The sequence below is a fragment of the Colobus angolensis genome, unplaced genomic scaffold (assembly GCF_000951035.1).
Source record: "Colobus angolensis palliatus isolate OR3802 unplaced genomic scaffold, Cang.pa_1.0 Scaffold228, whole genome shotgun sequence".
Classification (NCBI taxonomy): domain Eukaryota; kingdom Metazoa; phylum Chordata; class Mammalia; order Primates; family Cercopithecidae; genus Colobus; species Colobus angolensis.
The window spans coordinates 5,243,829-5,266,077 of record NW_012115466.1 but is presented as its reverse complement, the minus strand read 5'-3'; the positions used below and the strand labels follow the sequence as shown (position 1 = coordinate 5,266,077).

General features: G+C 38.3%; 1 protein-coding gene across 1 annotated transcript in view; it reads right to left on the bottom strand.

Moving 5' to 3' along the window:
- LOC105513303 (spermatogenesis-associated protein 16) overlaps window positions 1-22,249 on the bottom strand; it is a gene marked incomplete at its 3' end in the record, with an annotated part of 232,366 nt that overhangs the window by 188,732 nt on the left and 21,385 nt on the right. The window contains exon 2 of the mRNA XM_011944144.1: window positions 17,975-18,604. Coding sequence (XP_011799534.1) covers window positions 17,975-18,586 — 612 coding nt within the window. The remainder of the gene's footprint in view (window positions 1-17,974; window positions 18,605-22,249) is intronic.

Below are 22,249 nucleotides of genomic sequence, written 5' to 3'. Positions count from 1 at the left end.
CTGTGCCTAAATTAATCAGCCCACAAACAGCAGTCTGGGACCTGTTTTAGAATGCACTCCCAGTGTTCATGCCACTAAAGCTGAGAGAAATACACAATAACTCAGTTTTAAAGTATCTGTGAGGACACCTCTCTATGGGAGCCAGAAATGCTGAGCGGGCCGCTTAGTGTCAGCAGTGGTCTCCTGTTGCCTCAAGTATTACAGCACGATATTTCACTGACTTCTTTTGCTTAAGTGGATACTTGATTGCTGTTTTCATAACCCAAATAAGTAATAGGATATTCAGTTCATATATAATTTGAGGCTAGTATTAGGGCTGAGCTACTTTAAACCAACTTGGGTGCATTTTTTTGGTCAATTAATGAATGAAGTTTTAAAGTTATAATATAATCGAAATAAAAACAAAAGAACCAGCTGGTGTAAAGCTACCAGCTTTCAACATTGACACACTATAAAGGCATCAGAAAGTGTGAATATGGTTTCATTAGTTTTCACTTTTCATCGTTCTGCTTGGTATTTTAAAATATTTATTTGTGTGTTTAAAACTGTACATGTCAACAAATAATTATAATCCTTATCTCAAAGCCAGTTCTAGGAAACATCCAAAATAGAGTGCATTAAAAGCACAGATCACATAAACAGCACACACACACACACACACACACACATACACACACACAGAGTAAATTCTTGTTTATCAATTTTAAAAATTAATTTTAAAAGCACAAGGTAAATAAAGGTAGCTACTCCATTAAAAATATGTGCTTACCACTATATGTACTGGTATGTTTCCTCTGAAGTAGTCATAAACAATTATTTAGTAATGTTTCAAATATCAAAAACAAGAGAAAAATTCAATAAATATAAATGAACATGCCAAAATATAAAACAATCTTGCTGACTAACTTTAAAGGTGTATTATCAAAGCAATTTATCTTCATAGCAGTTTACATAATTCTAATAAACCTTACAGGTTTTCTATTAATGCTGTATGTACATAGGAAAAAATGATGCGAGAGAGGTACAAGTAACTAAAGGAAGAAAATTACCCTTACACTTTACTGGGTGTGAAAGACTCCTTTCTTTTTTTTCCTTCAGGGTAGGGCTTACTGAGCTTTGAAGAAGACTTTCAGTGAAAGTGGATTACATATTGACCTCACTTGGCCTAGACCATTGACCAACTGGAATTGCAGCGGGGATAATACTTGCTGCCCTAAGCATGTTTCACCCCCTCTTTGAATGAGACACTCCAAAAGCCTCATTCCAATTGTGCTGGAAATCTCTCCTCTCACTGTTGCTCACTCTCATGTACAGGGCAATGTAAACAAATTACTCCATACCCTAATCAAAAGGTTGAATATTCTCTCTACTTTCTTCATCTTAAGCTGAGTTCTCAAAGGAACTCACATCCCCTACAGTCTCTGTCACATTGAGGTTTTTGTCCTTCCTGTCGCTTAGTACAATATTGCAGAACACCATGTCATCTAGATATTCTACTGTCGCTAACCCGGTCACCTACCAGACTTCCAATTATTTTCCCTCATTTACTAAAACTTGACACCTGGATTATGGTCATCTTTGCTCTTTGTCCTGACATCATCTGAGTGAGTTCAGATATCTGGCTGTGAATGAATCTTCTAACATCCTGGCCTTTCACAATTTTATCTCCTCAACTCCTCTCTAGCTTAGCAACCCAATCTCATGAAATTGCTTAACCTCTCAAAACCTATACTCTAGATTCCAGAGTACTACTCCTGGACCAAACCTCCAAGCCTTTCATCTCTTTTACTCCCATATCCTCCAACACCTTTCCTTTCATCTTCAGTCCCTGAACCACTATGCATTCTCTTCACTGGACATCTTTCTTCTGTCCTCTCCTACCCAGCTCAGACCCACAGTCCATCATTGTAACCACCCTCTCATCATTAATCACAATTAATGGTTCTCCCTTCTCATTCTTTTCATCAAAACCTCAAGTCTGAGTCAATCAAAACTTTTGGTTTCTCAGAGACACATTAGACAAAATTATATAACTGCAGTTTATTGTCAGGTAGATTCATGATCCCTTTCCTTAGAGAGGTCCTGAACCCTTCCCCTTATTCCTACTCACCTCCTATATAATTTCTCTCTATAGTCTGTCTAATCTTGGGTTTCAAGTCTCAAATTCTTCAACTGCTTTCAATTCAATTAAAACACATTTAAGTTAAGAATTTTCTCAACTTATCTTCTACCCAAAGAACTCTTCCTATCTCAATGGAACAGGTGCTTACATGTTCAAATATTATTGTGTTAGGTCATTCTTGCATTGTTTTAAAGAAATACCTGAGGGTGGGTAATTTATAAAGAAAAGAGGTATAATTGGCTTATGGTTCTACAGGCTTTGCAGGGAGCATGATGCTGGTATCTATTTCTGGTGAGGCCTCAGGGAGCTCTTACTTATGGTAGAAGGCTAAGCAGGAGCAGGTGTGTCACATGGCAAGAGCCACAGCAATTGGTGGGGGAGAGAGTGGTGGGGGAAGGTGCCACAAACTTTTAAACAATGAGATCTCATGAGAACTCACTCACTATTGTAAGGACAGCACCAATCCTTGAGGGATCCATTTCCAAGACCCAAACACCTCCCTCCAGGCTCCACTTCCAACTTTAGGGATTACATGTCAACATGAGATTTGGAGGAGACAGCCAGATTGCACCATTCCACTCCTGCCCCACAAATCTCATGTCCTTATCACATTAAAAAAAGCATAATAATGTCTTCTCAATAATCCCTCAAAGTCTTAACCCATTTCAGAATTAAGTTAGAAGTCCCAAGTCCCAAGTCAGGAGTCCAAAATTTCATTTGGGAGTGAGTTCCTTCCAACTATGAGCCTGTAAAATAAAAAGTTATTTATTCCCAAGATACAATGGAGGTAAAGACATTGGGTACATGTCCCAAATAAGAGGGAGAAATCAGCCAGAAGAAAAGGGCTAGAGGCCCCATGCATATCTGAAACCCAGAAGGAAGTAACTAAATCTTAAAGCTCTAAAATAATCTCCTTTGCCTCCATGTCCCACAATCATGGCAATCCCAATACAAGCAGTGGGCTCTGAAGGCCTTAGGAAGCTCCTTTCCTGTGGCTTTGCAGGGTTAAGCCCCTGTGGCTGCTCTCATGGATTACAGTTGAGTGTATGAGGCTTTCCATGTGCCAGACGCAAGCTGCTGGAGGTGCTATTGTTTTGGGGTCTAGAAGGTGGTGGCCCCCTTTCCATAGCTCCACTAGGCAGTGACCCAGTAGGGACTCTGTGTAGGGGGTCCAACCCCACATTTCCCCTCTGCACTGCTGTAGCAGAGCATGTCTGTGGGGGCTCTGTCCCTGCGGCAGACTTCTGCCTGGACACCCAGGCTTTTCCATACATCCTCTGAAATCGGGGCAGAGGCTGCCAAGCTTTCTTCACTCTTGCACTCTACACACCCACAGGCTTAACACCACGTCAAAACCGCCAAGGCTTATGGCTCCAAGCCTCTGGAGTGGCAGCCCAACCTGTACCTGAGGGCTTTTGAGCTGCAGCTGGAGGTGTAATGGCCTGGATACAGGGAAAAGTGTCCTGAGGCTGTGCGGGGCAGTGGGGCACTGGCCCTAGAACATGAAACTATTATTTCCTCCAGGGCCTCAGGGTCTGTGATAGGAGGGGCTGCTACAAAGATCTCTGATAAGTTTTTGAGGCCTTCCCCCATTATCTTGGCTATTGGCACCTAGCTACATTTTAGTCATGCAGATCTTTCTAACAAGTGGTTGCTCTGCAGCCTGCTTGAATTCCTTTCCTGACAATGCTTTTTCTTTCTCTGTCACTTGGCCAAGCTGCAAATTTTTCACTTTTATACTCTGCTTCCCTTCTAAATATAGAGTGCAACTTTAAGTCATTTCTCTGCTCCTGCATCTGACTACAGGCTGTTAGAAGAAGCCAGGCCAAGTCTTGAATGCTTTGCTGCTTAAAAATTTCTTCTGCTAGATCCCCTAGGTCATCACTCTTAAGTTTAAACTTCCACAGATATGTAGCTAAGTTCTTTGCTAAGGCATAACAAAGGTGACCTTTGCACCAATTCCCAAAAAAGTTCCTCATTTCCATCTGAGACTTCATCAGCCTGGCCTTCACTGTCCATATCACTGTTAACATTTTGGTTACAATTATTTAACCAAGTTCTAAGAAGTTCCAAAGTTTCCCTCATCTTCCTTTCTTCTTCTGAGCCCTCCCAAACTCTTTGAACCTCTGCTTATTACCCAGTTCCAAAGTTGCTACCACAGTTTCAAGTATCTTTATAGCAGTGCCTGACTCCTCAGTACTAATTTCTATGTTAGGCAATTCTTGCATTGCCATAAAGAAATACATGAGCTTAGAAAAGAGATTTAGTTGGCTTATAGTTCTACAGGATTTACAGGAAATATGGTGCTGGCATCTACTTCTGGTGAGGTCTCAGGTTGCTTTTAATCATGATGGAAAGTGAAGCAGGAACAGACACATCACATGGTGAGAGCAGGAGCAAGTTGGGAGAGGTGCCACAAATTTTTAAATAACCAGATCTCTTGAGAAATCACTATCTTGAGGACAACAGCAAGCCATGACCCAAACACCTCCCACCAGTTCCCAACTCCAGCATTGAGGATTACATCTCTGCATGAGATTTGGAGGGGACATCCAAACTATATCACTTATCTTTCCACCTGTCTCCAGATCTTCATCCTTTTAAACATCCTTAGAGATTTTCCCCTTTCAATCATATTTTCATTGACTTATTCCCTCTCTCTATGGGCCCTTTTAATATAATAATGGCCAGTGGTCATATTCTGAAAGAATTTGAAAATCAGCCCATCATTTTGCATTTCCCTTAGGCTACTGTCCCATTTCTACTTTTCCTTTTCAAGCAGTTCTATAGGTCGTGCTGTCCACTTCTTTTTCCAAACTTAATTTTGCTTCTGGAAGTTGGCTTTGTTCAGAAAGGCTGTGCCCTACAAGACCAGTTTTCCCTGGATTACAAACAATAAAGTCAGCTTTTAATTTCAGATGGTGGTCTATTCTTTTAACATGCGTCATTGAAACTACATCATATGCTCCACTATATAATGAGTGCAAAGACTAATTGTGCCAATACATAAAATTTTGCAGTAAAAATTATGCTTGCTAAGTTTTAGTCGACATCCTGAACACATAGTTAACATAGTTAGTCGAACTTTTCAGGTCAAAACTATTTCATCCCTGGGCTTCTTAAACTAGAGGGTGTTCAGACCCATTCTTGAGAAAGGAGGCTTCCTGGTTGGGTTGCAGTGATAACCATTAAAATTGTTCTCTCCAAAGACCCTTGACAGCCAAACAGGTTATTCTTTACTCTTAATGCTACTTCTAGAAACTCTGTAACTAGCAATTTCCTCAAAACCTTGAGTCCATGAGGAGTAACGTATTACAGTTTTCTCTCAATTAATTTCTTAATCTCAGAGATAGTCCTTTCTGAATTATTCACATTTCTCCAAAATTCTTTCCTTATCCTTATTTTCCTTTTACAGTTCAGGTGACTTCAGGTATTGGTGACTCCTCAATGTCTGTCTTTGATCATGAACTTTCCCCTGTGCTTTCTGCATGGTTCTAGCCAACAAATGTGCTGCTCCAATGGGGCTTGCCAGCAGACTTCACATGTAATATATTCAAAGTTACATTCACTAACTCTGCAAAGTTTCCTCCCTCTCTCTCTCCCTCCCTCCCTCCCTCCCTCTTTCTTTCTCTCCCTCCCTCCCTCTGTCCCTCCCTCTCTTCCTTCCTTCCTTCCTTCCTTCCTTCTTTCCTTTTTCTCTCTCTTTTCCTCTCTATTTATATTTCTATTTATAGATAGATAGAGATATATCTGGATATGTAACAAAGTTTTTACAAAGTAAAACTTACCTTCCAATGTTCAGTGAACTCTGATATTTTTTATTGTATTGAATTTTAATTCTATTCCATTCCTTTCTATTCCATTCCATTTCATTCCACATTCTAATCCATTCCATTCCATTCCATTCTATTCCATTCCTTTCTATGATTTCAATTAAACATAATGCTGATTGCAATCCATTAAACTGATTTTACAACCCAGCAATGGGTAATAACTCAGAGACTGAATACTATATTTTCTCTATATATACATTGGAGTGATAAAGTAAAATTAAAAATTAGACTACATCATTTCCCCATGTTAATCCTTTCTGAAGGCGTTTTGTTGCCTGCTGTATAAAATCTCAGAAGGCGTGTATGGCCCCTGACAACCTGCCAGCTTTTTCAGCTTTATTTCTCCCTATTCATTCTTCCCTGCATTTACTACCCTAGCAACACCCAACTCCTTCCTATTTTACCCTGATGTTTTCTCTTTATATTCTCTCATACTTTTACCCCTCTAGCTGTTTTCCCCTAAAATCAAGACTTGGATTATGGCAAATAAAATGTCTACTATAAGCAGAATATTTTAGATGCAATTAAAGAATAAATAAAGAGCTATAATTGTGGGGTTGAAATCCTGTGTTTCCCTGTAGCTCCTGTACTAACCAGCACAATGTTGCTAAAGTAGTAACTACTCAATAAATATTTTTTATGTCCTTTGCTGATTCCCAATGGATCCATTTGTTATAACTTTCCTGCCCAAGAACTGACCTTTTGCCTTCAACACCAATTCCAATGTTCTCTTCCTGGTTTGGATCCTCCAGAATCTCTATCTATCCACCCTTATTTTATAATAATGTCTTTCTCTGGCTTGCTCATCACTTTGCTGCCCTTCTGTTTTATCCTTCTTTCATCAAGTTCGCCATCTTTCTAGTAACGTTTCACATATCATACTCATCTTCCTTCCCCTCTCCCTCCCCACTTTTCCATTTAGCTATTTCTGTTTTGAGGTTCACTCCAAAATCCTATCTTTTCCATTGGTACTTCACGTATTTTAATCTGTGTATCTTTAATAGGGATAATAAGAGTTTCCAACCCACTGGTTGGTTGCAAGAATTAGATAGGTTAATATAGATAAAGTGCCTGCCACACAGTTTGTGTTCACATGTGTATATCATAGACTTCATTGAATTTTCTCATCCTAAGCCTTTGTTCTATACAGCCATTGCCCATCACTGAACACTTAATAGATTTCTAATTGTCTTGCCATTATAAGACTTCTTTCTAAAACCTAACTCAAATTCCTTGAAAACCAAAGCCCTGTCACATCACATCCTCTTACCCCAATGTCACTCTTATAGTGACATTCTAGTGACTTAATAATCTGTGGTTGGTTTCTTGGCGTAATTTGCTCTGCAAAATCAACGATCAGTTATTCATAGATGAATATCATCACTATCACCATCATCATCCACCCAAACACTCTAGAAGATATTTATTTATAGATATGAAATATATTTTAGTAGTGGCATTCAAGTATATATGAATCCAATGTTCTAGGTATTCATAACAGTTCCTACAAAACAAGGGAACCACACTGAGTGCATTGAAAATCTGTCTCTGTCTCTCTCTCTCTCTCTTTTCTTTTCACTCCCTAAGTAGTTATATCCTATTCTCTGATAGAAACAGAATCATCTCTTAGGCAGAAACAAAGTCCTCTCTATTTTAGTGAATGTCAAATGAGGCAAAAAAAGAGTTACATAATTTAGTAGAAATTGAAACTAAATTTTCCTTTAATATTTTTCTAGATAATCTGAATTGAAAAAGGAATTGCAACTTTACACTGCATTACATTGTTTTGAACACATTAAAGTGGATCTCATCTACTCACTATTCCAGACTCTGTTTATGAAGTTGTATGTGTATGAAGACTGGAATGGAGTACATAACAGAGGAAAGAGAGGGAATTGCTGCTTTTAAGTCTATTTGGTTTCAGTAGACTTATACATATTTGGAAAGTTGGATAGTGAAAGAAATATTTCACAACATGATCCAATACTTAAGTCAGCATCATCTGACTTAAATTTTTCTGGGTGTCAGCCCCAAACAGTCTTCAAATTGATTACAATTTAGGGTTGTGTAAGACTTCGTGACAATTGGTTAGGTTTTGATTCAGAGGAGTAACAGAGTTAACTATATTTAAAAATTTAGTTAACATTTACTGTCATTTGAATCAAACAAATAATGGCCACCTGTAAACTATGGAAATAATCCTACTGATGAAAAAGATCTTTCTCAGCTTCCTATGGATTAATTGTTCATTTTTTTTGGTGAAGTTTTCACTTATGGGATGAATTTAAAGTTTCAGAGACACATACTAACTAACCACTGGTCCAAGTTCAGTATCAATTTATTTTTTAGTATTAATAGAAAAGTAGTCATTAAGCTAATTTGCTTTTTAAATAAATATGATATTATTTTCAGTATAAATTTTCAGAGTAAATTTTCATGACAATTTAAATTTTTATGTAATTTTTAATATAGCTTTGTATGTTTATTTAATTCTCTTTCAAAAGTTACATGTGTGTTAAAACCTGTTGTGATTTTTTAAAAGAGAAGGAAGTGATGAGTATTTTTAATGCTAGTGGTTCTCAATGTTAAGCTGCTCCATAGTCAACCTGGGATTGTAAAAATACCAATGTGCCAGAAGTGATCATTGCCTGGGCCGCAGATAATTGTATTGGACTCTCTGAGAGTGGGTTTGGGCATCTGTGTATATCTAACAGCTCCCCAGGTGATTGTAATTATACAGTCATGTGCTGTATAATGATGTTTTGGTCAGTGACAGACCATATATATGACAGTAGTCTCATCAGGTTATAATAGAGCAGCCCTATACAGGTGTACCGTTTTTCATTTTTCACACCATATTTTCACTATATCTTTTCTATGATTAGATACACAAATACTATTGTGTTACAATTGCCTACAACACTCAGTACAATAACATGCTTTGTAGCCTAGAAGCAGTAGGCTTTACCATACAGCTTAGGTGTGTAGTTGACTATGCCATCTAGGCTAGTGTAAGTGCAATCTATTATGTTTGCACAATGACAAAATTGCCTAATGGCACATTTCTCAGAATGTATCTCTATTGTTAAGCTACACATGACTGTGTTAACAACCTACAATGTTCATAATCTCCTTTTTTTATGGGATGTGATTCTCCTTTCATTTGTAAAGTGATACAAATTATAATGTAGGTTTGTTTATTGAAAATTCTCCTACTAATCCCCTCTTCCATACTCTACCACCATCTAAGTTATGGGAAAACTCTCTTCTCCCTGAGATCGTCAATGCCTACCTCCCGACTCTCATTTGTCCCCCTCTTCCACTCTTCCTGTCCTTTTGATTCTCTCCAAATCCCTCTTCACAACTTCTCCCATGTTATGCGTGCTGCATACAAATAGGAATTGTGACTGTATCAATGGCTGCTTTTGTGTGGGAAAGGGAGGGGCTTAGCATGAGTCAGATGAGTCAGAGGGTGGGTGTGCGGCACAGCCAGGACCATGTGGATAAAAAGCCTCCATAGTAATGAACAGTGGCCCATCAAATTGAGTAACTGCCTCAGATATATCTCCTATTTCTCATCCCTTTTAAGTAATACTAAGCCTGAAAAATATTTTGCTCCTTTAACCAATAATCAACTCTCCTCTATGTATCTTAAATCTTCTAATTTGTTTTTTATTCCACCGGGGTTGGGATGATAACCGTTGAAGGTAAATAAATTACATTAAAATATGTTGGATATCTTTCTAAATGTCTACTTAAGGTCGCATTTCAGAAAAAAAAAATTTAAATATGGGCACTAACATACTGAACTACAAATAAAAATGCATAACCCTAAAATGTAAATGAAGTATTGGAATTCAGGCAAGCAAGACCCAATTCCTTGTCTCTACACTTTGAATCCTTGAGGGCAGAAACTGTATTTTATTTATATTTGCATTTCCAACATCTAGCATCATGCCAGGTTAAAATAGCTGGTGGCCAGGTGCGGTGGCTCACGCCTGTAATCCCAGCTCTCAGGGAGGCAGAGGCGGGAGGATAGCTTGAGCCCAGGAGTTCGAGACCTGCCTGGGTAATACAGCGAGACCCCGTTCTCCACAAAAAGGAAAAAAAAAAAAAAAAAGATAAAAAAAAAATAAAATAGCTGGTAATGGCGCCGGGCACGGTGGCTCAAGCCTGTAATCCCAGCACTTTGGGAGGCCGAGACGGGCGGATCACGAGGTCAGGAGATCGAGACCATCCTGGCTAGTACGGTGAAACCCCGTTTCTACTAAAAAAAAAAATACAAAAAAAACTAGCCGGGCGACGAGGCGGGCGCCTGTAGTCCCAGCTACTCGGGATGCTGAGGCAGGAGAATGGCGTAAACCCGGGAGGCGGAGCTTGCAGTGAGCTGAGATCCGGCCACTGCACTCCAGCCTGGGCGGCAGAGCAAGACTCCGTCTCAAAAAAAAAAAAAAAAAGCTGGTAACGGCTAGTGGTATTAACATACATTTTTCTTATAATGGCAAATTCTAATTTTCTAGAGATTTGTACTTAAATCAGTGTTTATTATAAGGTAAAATTAAACACATTAATTATATACATGTATGTAATAATAATTTTATCTTAGCTTTGAGGTTAAAGGAGAAATTCATTTCTTATTTTCCTCGCATGTATATTTGCTAACATTTTCCAAATTTTTTTAATCATTAAATACGTATTAGTTATGGTGTCCCTGTATGGAACAAAGATGACATCAATCAAGTTAAAATTGGAAATGTCTAATCTTGAACATGAAGTGTTCACAGTCAGTTTATACTTGACAACTAAGAAACAATGGGCTATCTCTAGAATAACAATTTGTGCATTTAAGCGAAGGCTTATATTTGTGCGAGAGGCAGTTAATAGTTCAACACAGTGTTTGGTTTAGGTCACTGCTTCTCAAGGGAAAATAAAGTAGAACACGATGCATTACTTTGTCCCTTGCTTTGGTTAAATTTCAAGTATAATTAAGAGAAGACTAGAAATTGTTAATATTAATCAAAGGGTTTGGGCTATGGATGTTAAAAAATGTTGGTAAACACATAGTTGGGCAAAGTCCTTTGGAATGTTAAGCTTTAAATTAAACACATACCACACAGGGAAATGAGGGACTTGAGAAGTACAGCGACAACTTGTACATGAATTTAGATTTCATTATGTTTTTCAATAAACAATTCTTGATATTCTATGTGAAAGCACCTTATTATCTATCGTTTCTACTTAATGGCGTTCTAAGTGGCTAAGAAAGTTGCTCAAAGTCACATAGCATCAACACAGTGTCAAACACAGATAATCTGACTCCAAATTCAGTGTCCTGTTCATCACAGCTCTGGACCCCTGCAGCCACTTAGGAGTATGTGAGCTAGTGCTTACTGCTAATTTACTAGAGGGACAATGGCAGTCACTTGAGAACCTACTAGTGGTTTGGTATAAATCCTTCTCAGGGCCGGGCGCGGTGGCTCAAGCCTGTAATCCCAGCACTTTGGGAGGCCGAGACGGGCGGATCACGAGGTCAGGAGATCGAGACCATCCTGGCTAACCCGGTGAAACCCCGTCTCTACTAAAAAATACAAAAAACTAGCCGGGCGACGTGGTGGGCGCCTGTAGTCCCAGGTACTTGGGAGGCTGAGGCAGGAGAATGGCGTAAACCCAGGAGGCGGAGCTTGCAGTGAGCTGAGATCCGGCCACTGCACTCCAGCCTGGGCGGCAGAGACTCCCTCTCAAAAAAAAAAAAACAATAATAAATAAATAAATCCTTCTCAGAGTTGTCCCTGGACAGCATTATGAACATCATTTGGGAACTTATTTGAAATGAGGCATCTGGTGTCCCGCTACAAACATAATGCATCTGAATCTGTAGTTTTAACAAAATTACTATACATCTTTTTATGCACATTACAGTATGAAAAACAGTAGTGTAAAGAAGTCCAGATGTGAAATCAGGGGACCTGAATTCCATCTCAGCCCTGTCACAGACTAGCCATGGCACTTTAAGTAAGTTGTTTAATTTTTTTAGAGCATCAGTTTTTCTGTAAAATGGGATGATAATATCCATCTTAGAGAGGGTTATTGCAATGATTGTATGAGTAAAAATGCCTGGAATGTGAAACCCCGTCTCTACTAAAAATACCAAAATTAGCCAGGTGTGGTGGCATGCACCTGTAATCCCAGCTACTCAGGAGGCTGAGGCAGGAGAATTGCTTGAACCCGGGAGGCAGAGCTTGCAGTGAGCCGAGATTACACCACTGCACTCCAGCCTGGGTGACAGAGCAAGACCCCATCTTAAAACAAACAACAGCAACAACAACAACAACAAAATGCCTGGAACCCAACAGGAGTTTAAGAAATGCATACTGAATTCATATGCAAATCCACAGATTATAATGAGACAGCTTGGGCACTCAGAGAATTCAGTGAACCCCTAAAGTTCTGATTATGTTGCACTAAAGAAATACCTGTGCTAGAATTTATTTAAATTAAGCTTTCTAAGATATCCACATTTTTGTGCTCTAGAGAGTTGCAACAGTTATTCTCAGCAGAGCAATTACAGGTGAGGCCACCCTATAATGAGATATCTTTTCTACTTTATTAAATAAACCCCCTTGAATGGGCTCCAAAATGGACCTGTCTTGTACCAAATTCCATTATCTTGGAAGTAATCTCATAAGAAGGCCCCGGTGTGGGTTCAATCATGTTGGATACCTAACATTTACCATAAAGAATGTGTTCTAGAACAGTGATTCCCAAAAGCTTGTTCTCAGACCAATGCTTTACCGATCCAAGGGAAAATAAAAAATAAAGACAACATAGCTTTTCATAAAATTAAAATATAACTATTTTTAAAATATCCTTCATTTTGAGAGTATGACCTTTCTGTTTCTTTTTATCTTTCCTTCTAACTTTTATGGATGAAACTGCTCCATATTTTATGATTCAATGGTGGTAATAGATGGTAATTTTTGTAATGTTCTTGTACAACACAAATGCAATGTCAACCCACTCTCCCCCTACACACACTTAAAACATTTTTTATGGATCCTTGAAATGCGAAAATTCTGAACTATTGTTATAGAAACATCTGCTTGAGAGGAAATTCTTTTCTATAAAATCAATGTTGGACATACAACATTTTAAATTATACAATATAGGGACCAAACTACAAAGCGTTAATTGGAGGGCAAATCTGTTCTGTGTAGGCATATCACAGAGTGTAGTGCTCCTCAAACTGCAATGTGCATAAGGACCATCTGGAATTTGTTAAAATACAGATTCTGATTCTGCAGGTCTGGCAAGGTCTGGAATTTTGTATTTCCAACCAGCTCACACTTAGAGTAGCAAAGGCACACTGGTGAGCCTTGAAGCCAGATAACCGGATCCTGACTCCACCTCCTCTAGTTTTTGACCCTTGAGCAAGTTACTTAACCTGTCCACCCTTGGTTTTCTCATTAGTAACACAATAATACCAGTACTATCTCACTGGCTTGTTGTGAGAATAAAATGGAATAATGAATGTAAATAATCCCAGAATGTAAAATATAGTACCTGACACATATAAAGAGCTCCATAAATGTGAGTTATTACTTTAACTTCACAGACCAGTGGCTGGAGCGCCAAGATATTAAAAAAAGATTAGCACCTCAAGGGTCTGCTGCATGATGAAATTGGAGGAATTGAAAGTTCTGGTTGGTAATGGATGGGTCTTGTTCTGTCTTCTTTGATGGGTTGAGTAGGATTGTTTGAAGCTGTGAATCTTAAAGGATACATATAGATTTGTTCTAATTCAGAAGGTGGAAGCCTCTTAATTATTAGGATCCTATGATTAACATTGAAATGGTGGTATTGTCTAAGTTGTATTCTCGGAAGTTAGAAAAATTTCTTTGAGTGTTGTTCCAATAAGTGACAAAAAATATGATTACTACATCTTCTGTCCTTTCTGTATTCCTAATTTATTAATCTCTTCCTACTTTTTGTTGACAGCCAAGAAATTTATTACATAGTAGTATGTATTACTTACTATGCAAATACAACTATATGAGGCAGTCATATTTTTTTAAATAGAATCCCTACCGTTTTTGTAGTGGGGAAATTTGTATAGCTGTCTTTTAAAAATTGCAGGGAATAGTATCTAGACACGACAATATAATGTAATATGAATTTGTATTTTTATCTTTAGCTTACACCTTTTGCCCTTATTGGTTTAGCTTCTGGTGTGAATACAAACATAAGAGCATATGATGACTATTTTTAATAAAACTTGAGAAAGATTGATGAGGTGGTCATAGAGCTAAAGACCAATTTTACCCATATAACTGATTCACCTTTATACAGTAAAAAGAAAGCATGCAAAAATAAGTTATTTCATTAAGCATGTTTACATAAATGCCTGCTATGTTACAAAATCCTAAAAGACTAAAGTTAACTGTTTTTGGAAGTTAAACTGTTGTCTTCTGAATCATTGCATACCATTTGACCTTAATCATTATAAAATATTTTCATAAATATAGCTATCTAGTGACTATGTTATGAAAATAAAAGGAGTTAGTACTTTGTCAAGAACACAAAGGAAACTAACACATAGACAGAATATTCTAGTGGTTTTATTAGATGCATTGGAATGTATTATGTCACTTAATAAATATTTAAATGCCTCCAGGGCCTTCGCTCAGTTCTTACTTTTCTGTTTCTTTTTTGTGGCCTCACCTTTAATCACAGCCAGTCCTCTATATGCTCTTACAGCTGACTTCCCATCACATATTTGGCAACCATTCTAAATGTCTTTGCTGGACACGGTGGTTCATGCCTGTAATCCCAGCACTTTGGGAGGCAAGGCGGGTGGATCACCTGATGTCAGGAGTTCAAGACCAGCCTGGTTAACATGGTGAAACCCTGTCTCTACTAAAAATACAAAAATTAGCTAGGCATGGTGGTGGGCGTCTGTAATCCCAGCTGCTCGGGAGGCTGAGGCAGGAGAATTGCTTGAACGTGGAAGTCAGAGGTTGCAGTGAGCTGAGATCACGCTACTGCACTCCAGCCTGGGCCACAAAGCAAGACTCCGTGTCAAAAAAAAAAAAAAAAAAAAAGTCTCATAACACTTTCCTTGTAGCAAGCCTTCTATGGGAGAGATACTACTTATTCTTCAATACCTATTTTCTCCTTTCTCAGTAATAGAACTTCTGAATGTTAGCGCCATCTGCAATAAAGACCGTATTTCTCAGCCTCCCTTGCAGGTATGTGTGGTCACATGACTAAATTTTGGTTAATGGGAAAAAAATGAAAATGGTGTGCTTGTGGAGACACTGTGTGCCTCTCTCTTTCCTTTTTCTCATTTTTGGCTGGCTAGAATGTGTATTTGATTCAGCAGGAACGGTTATTTTGGATCATGAAGTCAAGGCCACTTCTTAGGAAAGGAGATATAACCTGGCACCCTGACCATCATATCATACCAGCCTTTGACTACCCACTTTTACGTATGAGAGAAATAAACTTCTACCTTCCTTCAGACACTTATTTTGCAGCCAAACCTAACCCTAATGTATCCACACTCGAATACTTGCTGCTACATCTATCAAGTGTGATCATTATCATTATGCCTTGGCCTCTATCGTCCATCCTACCTTATTCAAAGCCTTTTTAGGACTTAAGGAAAAGGGAGAGATGCCTTAAATGAAATGTGAGAGCACTCACATTTAATAAGGTTAAATTTAGAAGTTAAATTCGGAAAAAAAAAAGAAAGTCTGAAAAGGCTACAAATCTTTTCCATTCCCAGTAGCTTTGTTTTATTGAGACATTCTAGCTAAGATTTCAAAGTTAACTCCCCAGATAATCAGACAAAAGCTAGGCCAGATGTCCAAGCTAAGTTTTAATTTCAAAATAATTATTTTTGTTAATTATCAGTAATTAGTGTCAGCATCCAAAACTTTCCTTAAAACCCTGGGAGAGGGAAAGAAAACAGGAGAGAGAAAAAAAGAGGAAGTGGGGAAGAAGACAGAGAAAAACACAAGCATTATACAGTACAATTATATTTTAGGATTAACAAAACCTGATTCAAGTTTTATAATTGTGAATACTGGATTTTATGGAAAACTGGGTATTTTCTTTCATTTAACACAGATGTCTTTTGCTTTTACCTAGACTTAATTTGAAGCTCTTACAGTAGCTAAGAAAAGATGCCTTTCTTTTTTCTTGCCAGAATGATTATTTTTCTTTATCTATAAAATTTATACCTTTAACCCTCCCTGCACTGGGAAAATAAATTTCAGCTGAAGATGGCTCTGGCAGAACTGCCTGGGGTTCTTCGTAGAGTCTTTCATTAGCATCCTTTTCTTAGATGGAGGCTGCGGAGCTTTAGCTCAAAAGACTGTTCAAAAGAACAGAGGATTCTTTTGGTGGTTTGTGGATAATACGGACTTTTCAGCACTTATTAGGTAGCTTAGAAGTTTACATAGTGCATCACACTTCCCTTATTTGTGTAGATGACCCTTTATGCGAGCAGAAATATTTATAGATGCATCTATTTGTGTGCTACCTAATTACTTCATATCTACTCAGGTCTGCTTTTGTACTTAGCGCCTTTTTAAATATTTAGGGTCACCCTTTGTCTGGTGTCACCTGTTAATAATCCATTGTAGTTGTAGTCATTTTAACCTGCAACTAACAATGAAAATAATACTTTACTCTTTAAATTTCACCACTTTCACGACAACATCTCACATTTGACTCCTGCTCACTCTCATTGCCCATGGTCAATTACTCTTTTCAGTATTTTTCTTTTCTTTTTTTTTTTTTTTTTTTTTTTTGAGACAGAGTCTTACTCTGTTGCCCAGCCTGGAGTGCAGTGGTGTAATTATAGCTCACTGCACTCTTGAACTCCTGGGCCGAAGAGATCCTTTCAGCCTCCTGAATAGCTAGGAGTACAGATGTGTGCCACTATGCCTAGCTAATGTTTACATTTTGTGGAGGCACGGTCTCACTATGTTACCCAGGCTGGTCCGGAATTTCTGGCCTCACGTGATCCTTTCACCTTGGCTTCCCAAAGTGCTGGGACTACAGGTGTGAGTCACCATGCCATGACTTTATGGCATCTTTATTTAAATGTTTAATGGTTTGTCTTCTTCACCAGATGGTTACAGGGAAGGAACCATGTCTTCATTCATTTCTTTTTAAATATCTCCAGTGCCCAGCAGGCATATATAGTATGCATTGACATGTTTTTTGTAAGATAGTTTTGTAAAATAAAATACTACATATGCACTCATCAATATAACAAGACCAATGGTGCATACACTTTGGTCCTTCTATAGGTACAGTATGTCATGAGCTAGTATAATTTTCCTACTACCTATTTTGTGTTTTAGTAGTGATTCTGAAGTTTATTTTAGTCCATGGGCTATTTTTTTATGCCAAGATAGTCACAGACTTACCTGTTTACAGATAGGAAGATAATTATTCATAAAGATTACTAGAATGGGGAGGAAAATAAAGTTTGATGGTAAAGTCAAACAGTGTTATTTTGTTTGTAATAAGTATCACATATAAATTATAAACACATGCTAAAAAGTAAAGATGGTTATGTTTAATCATGAGGATACTACATATCAAAAACGGACAATTCATATACTCATTAACTGCCTATTTCTAGAGAATCTATATTCTACCCACCACCATTGTACTAAAACTTTATGGCTTTTATAGGTGTACACCTAAATGAAGAAACCAACCGTATTTTTAAAATATATCACCATTCACTTCAGGGTTTGTAAAAAGTATGAGGTGTGCTTTTGGGGTTATTTCTATATATCAAGTGCACACAGGCATATTAATTTGCAGGCATAGCTTATTTATTTGCTTTATGTAAACGGGGAACTGCAAAATCCTGATATCATTAAATATCCTCACCTCATGATCTCTGTTTATTACAGTATGGTCAGAACCCCTCAATGTAATTGCAACTTTCCATTTCATAGCTTCCTGTCACCAATCTATATTTTCTTTAATCCCATACCTCAAGTGCTGTTCTGAACTGTCCTGCTGCCAAGGCGTATTTCTTTTGTCTATAGCAAGAGCTGGCATCCTTTAAGGCTACCTGAAGCCATTTGTCAATCTGAGGCAGAAAGCTGAAATTAGGTACACTCAAAGGGTCTACTATTTCAGCAGCTCGGCATGTTGGCTGACTCCCAGTAGACATGAAGGACTCTACAAACTCATAGCGAACACCCACTTCATCAATGTAGACCAACTTCATTTCCACATCCATTATGTTCTTTAAGGGGATGTGAGGCAGAGGCATGGTGATGAAGTGATTGTCAAGTTCTATTATCTTTGCCTCTTTCTTTCTAGTTGGCTTTTCTTCACCTTCTGCCTTCCGTTTAAAGGCTGCTTTCTCTAAATCATTGCTTTGTTTTTCTTTGATGCTCTTTGTCATTTTTATTCTTTCAAGTGTGATTTCTACCTGTTTACCTCCACAGTTTTTCTTAATCTCTTGTGGCATTTCCAGGATGTTAGGTGGGTGTGCTAAGGTGGACATTTTCTTGCTTGTGTTTATCTTTGGAACAAGCTGATCATGATAGATCCTATTCACTGCATTCTCCAAACTCCTACTGCTTCCTGCATCCATTGATCCTGCCCAAAACTCCTGCAGGGGCTAGAAAAAGGAAAGTAATCAAGGCAATATTTTGAATTCCAGTGGTTTAGACTATAGTCAAATTCATTTTAAACACTATTTTATTCATTATTAGTATTTGTTGCCTTGTAAGTAAAACTGTATTTACATCATCTACTGACTATTTTAATAGAGGAATATATGTGTCAGTCTCAAAACTCACCAAGATAAGAATTTGTTGTAAACACATCTAGACATTGTCTTAAAAAATAATCCTCCATGGCTGAACAACATTGAATGAATACATTAATGGGGTACCCAAACTCATTGAATAGGAAAATTTTATACATAGCCACTGAGACAAGAAAAGCCAAAGTAAATCTATCTCAATATTAATTTCCTCAGAAAGGCAGGTGGTCTAGAACTCAGTATAAAATACATTACTCACCTGAATAATAGACTTGGGAGTCTAAAGAAACCCCAGCTGCTTTCTCTGAAAATCTTCCAAAAAATGTGAGCACAATCTTTCCTAAATTTGTTTCTTTCATTACTAATGAAAATCTCACGTTTAAAAAGCTCATAGACAACTACTGTTCACAACAGGCTTTAAAGAAGAAGAGTATGACCTTCAGCCTTACACAAATGTGAGCCATAGTCTATCTTTAGTCTACCGTATTAATATATTTGCAGTAATGGTATCAACAATGTACATTATATAGAGATGAGATATTTTCCTAAAATATTAATGCTCAAAATATATAACTAATAGTCTTTTGATTCCAAGATTCTGCATGTTATGTGCTTGTAGATTTGTTTCAAAAAATCAAGTGTTCTAAGATATAATAATTATTTAGTATGGTTGGTTCCTGCCTTTTAGGACTCTTTCTTTTTACCTATCACATTCTATTCTGGAAACAACTTTGTGGAGTAAATAGGGACAGGGACTACATTTTGCAAAGAAACTAAGCGATAGAGGGATTAAGCTCCTTCTCCAAGGTCACATTGGTTGGTCATTAGCAAAATCTACCCTTTCAGCTTGCTATTACCTTCATAGGACTGCCATTTGCTAACCCCTAGCCTGGGATACTTCCTCTATAAGATGATGTTCTTTAGTATAGCTAATAGACATAGCTCGGACCACAAAGATAGGAGAAAAATGTGAGAAAGAAGGGCTGCACATAATAAGATAACAATGAGATAAAAGCTAACACTTGTGCTTTTATCGTCAAGGTCAGTGTCCGACTCAAGATAAAAATCATGAGTCACTTCTCAAAACTTACTAATGTTGGTGATTATTTTCATTTGTTTGTTTGGAAGACAGTAGTTTGCCAAAGAAGACCCTTAAAACCAAACACCGCATGTTCTCACTCATAAGTGGGAGTTGAACAATGAGAATACATGAACACAGGGAGGGGAACATCACTTACAGGGCCTGTGGGGAGGTCGAGGGAAAGGGGAAGGAGAGCATTAGGACAAATATCTAATGCATGGGGGCCTTAAAAACTAGATGATGGGTTGATAGCTGCAGCAAACCACCATGGTACATGTATACCTATGTAACAAACCTGCACGTTCTGCACATGTATCCCAGAACTTAAACAAATAAACAAACAAAGAGCATCCTGAACTGTGACCCATTAGATTTTTAAGTAAAGGAAGACCCATAACTGCTCCTATGGCTCTAACCTTTGAAGTACTTTCTCCCTCTGTACCATTGGACACATATGTCATCAGAAAAGGTTTATGGTCATACATGGACGTATCAAAGGATCTACCTTGATGGTCTTTGTTATCTCATAAGAATGACTGAATTCTGCCGGGCGCGGTGGCTCAAGCCTGTAATCCCAGCACTTTGGGAGGCCGAGACGGGCAGATCACGAGGTTAGGAGATCGACACCATGCTGGCTAACACGGTGAAACCCCGTCTCTACTAAAAAATACAAAAAACTAGCCGGGCCACGTGGCGGGCGCCTGTAATCCCAGCTACTCGGGAGGCTGAGGCAGGAGAATGGTGTAAACCCGGGAGGCGGAGGTTGCAGTGAGCTGAGATCCGGCCACTGCACTCCAGCCTGGGCGACAGAGCGAGATTCCGCCTCAAAAAAAAACAAGAAAAGAATGACTGAATTCCAATAATTCTAATAATAGCTATCTTGTTTATTAATTTGTAAAAGCTAAGTCCTAGAATATTTCCCCAATGATTCATAATGACACAGTAGAGTTGTGTTTCTGTAGGATAAAACATCTGAGTTTGAAATTTTTACCAGCCGGTGTTATGTTTGGTATTGAAGATCAGCATGACTGTGAATCACAGGCCCCACCAACAGCTTCACTTTGGGCAAGACCCTGTTTCCTTTTCATCTCTTAGAAACATTGCTGGTCAGGCACAGTGGTTCACGCCTGTAATCCCAGCATTTTGGGAGGCCGAGGCGGGTGGATCATCTGAGGTCAAGAGTTCGAAACCAGCCTGACCAACATGGTGAAACCCTATCTTTACTAAAAATACAAAATTAGCCAGGCGTGGTGGCACATACCTGTAGTCCCAACTACTCGGGAGGCTGAGGCAGGAGAATCACTTGAACCGGGGAGACGGAGGTTGCAGTGCGCCGAGATCGTGCCATTGCACTCCAGCCCCGACAACAAGAGTGAAACTCCGTCTCAAAAAAAAAAAAAAAAAAAAGGAAAAGGACATTGCTGGCATCCAACATCTTTTGGACTGCTAATGTGGCTACTCAGAGTAGCAAGGGGAAAACAGTCTTGGCCATCTCTTTATCTTTTGTTTGCTCTTGTGCCACATCTACACTATTTATTGAGTAAAAATTACACTACTATTTATTGAGTAAAAATAAACTTCCGTCCTTCAGTTAAGATCTCTGTTGAATGAACACTCCAGATATGCATCTATACCATTAAGTTTCTTTTGGTAGCAGAGATGCTGTTCTTGAAACTTGTTTAAAGCTCAAAATACCTGGTTTTAAGGGTTTCTGGTTCATTTTAATTTCCACAGTAGGCTGTTAAAAATATAAACAGGAAACATTGGTTTGTGAGCTGTTCCAACATTTTCGTGATACCTCCCCCAGGTATCTTATCTATTGAAACTCTCTCTATTTCAAGCACTAGAGGCTAAAATGTACCAGAATATCTGTAGTTGGTTGTCATTAACCAACTACAACCTAAAATGTTGTAAAAGCATCTACAGCAGCATTACCTATCTCTGCTGTATTTATTTCACATAAAATGCATATAACACATATAAATGCTTAAAATTATCTTTATAGCCATTTCTTCTAAAGAATAATTGTTCTCTCTCTCTGCCTCCTTCTCTCCATTTCCCTCCCTCCCTTGCTCCTTTCCTCTGCCTATTTTCCTCCCAACTCCTCCCACTCCAATTCTCTTCCCAGATGTCCCTCACCCCAAGCCTTTTTCTTTCTGCAAGAAGGAAGGTTTTATTGTTTTTAAGAAATAGGATTCTGAGTACTTCTGCATTAGTCTTTAAACGGCTCTATAGAAATAATCATTTTGGTCTTCAGTGCATTTTTATACAAGAAAAATTAACGGGGAAAAAGTATATAAGGTGTACCTAGAGCACTCGGAATAAATATGTAAGCAAATGTTTAGCTTTCAGACATCTGAAAGATCAATTATTCCCAATATATATATAAGAAACTAATTCGGGTTCCC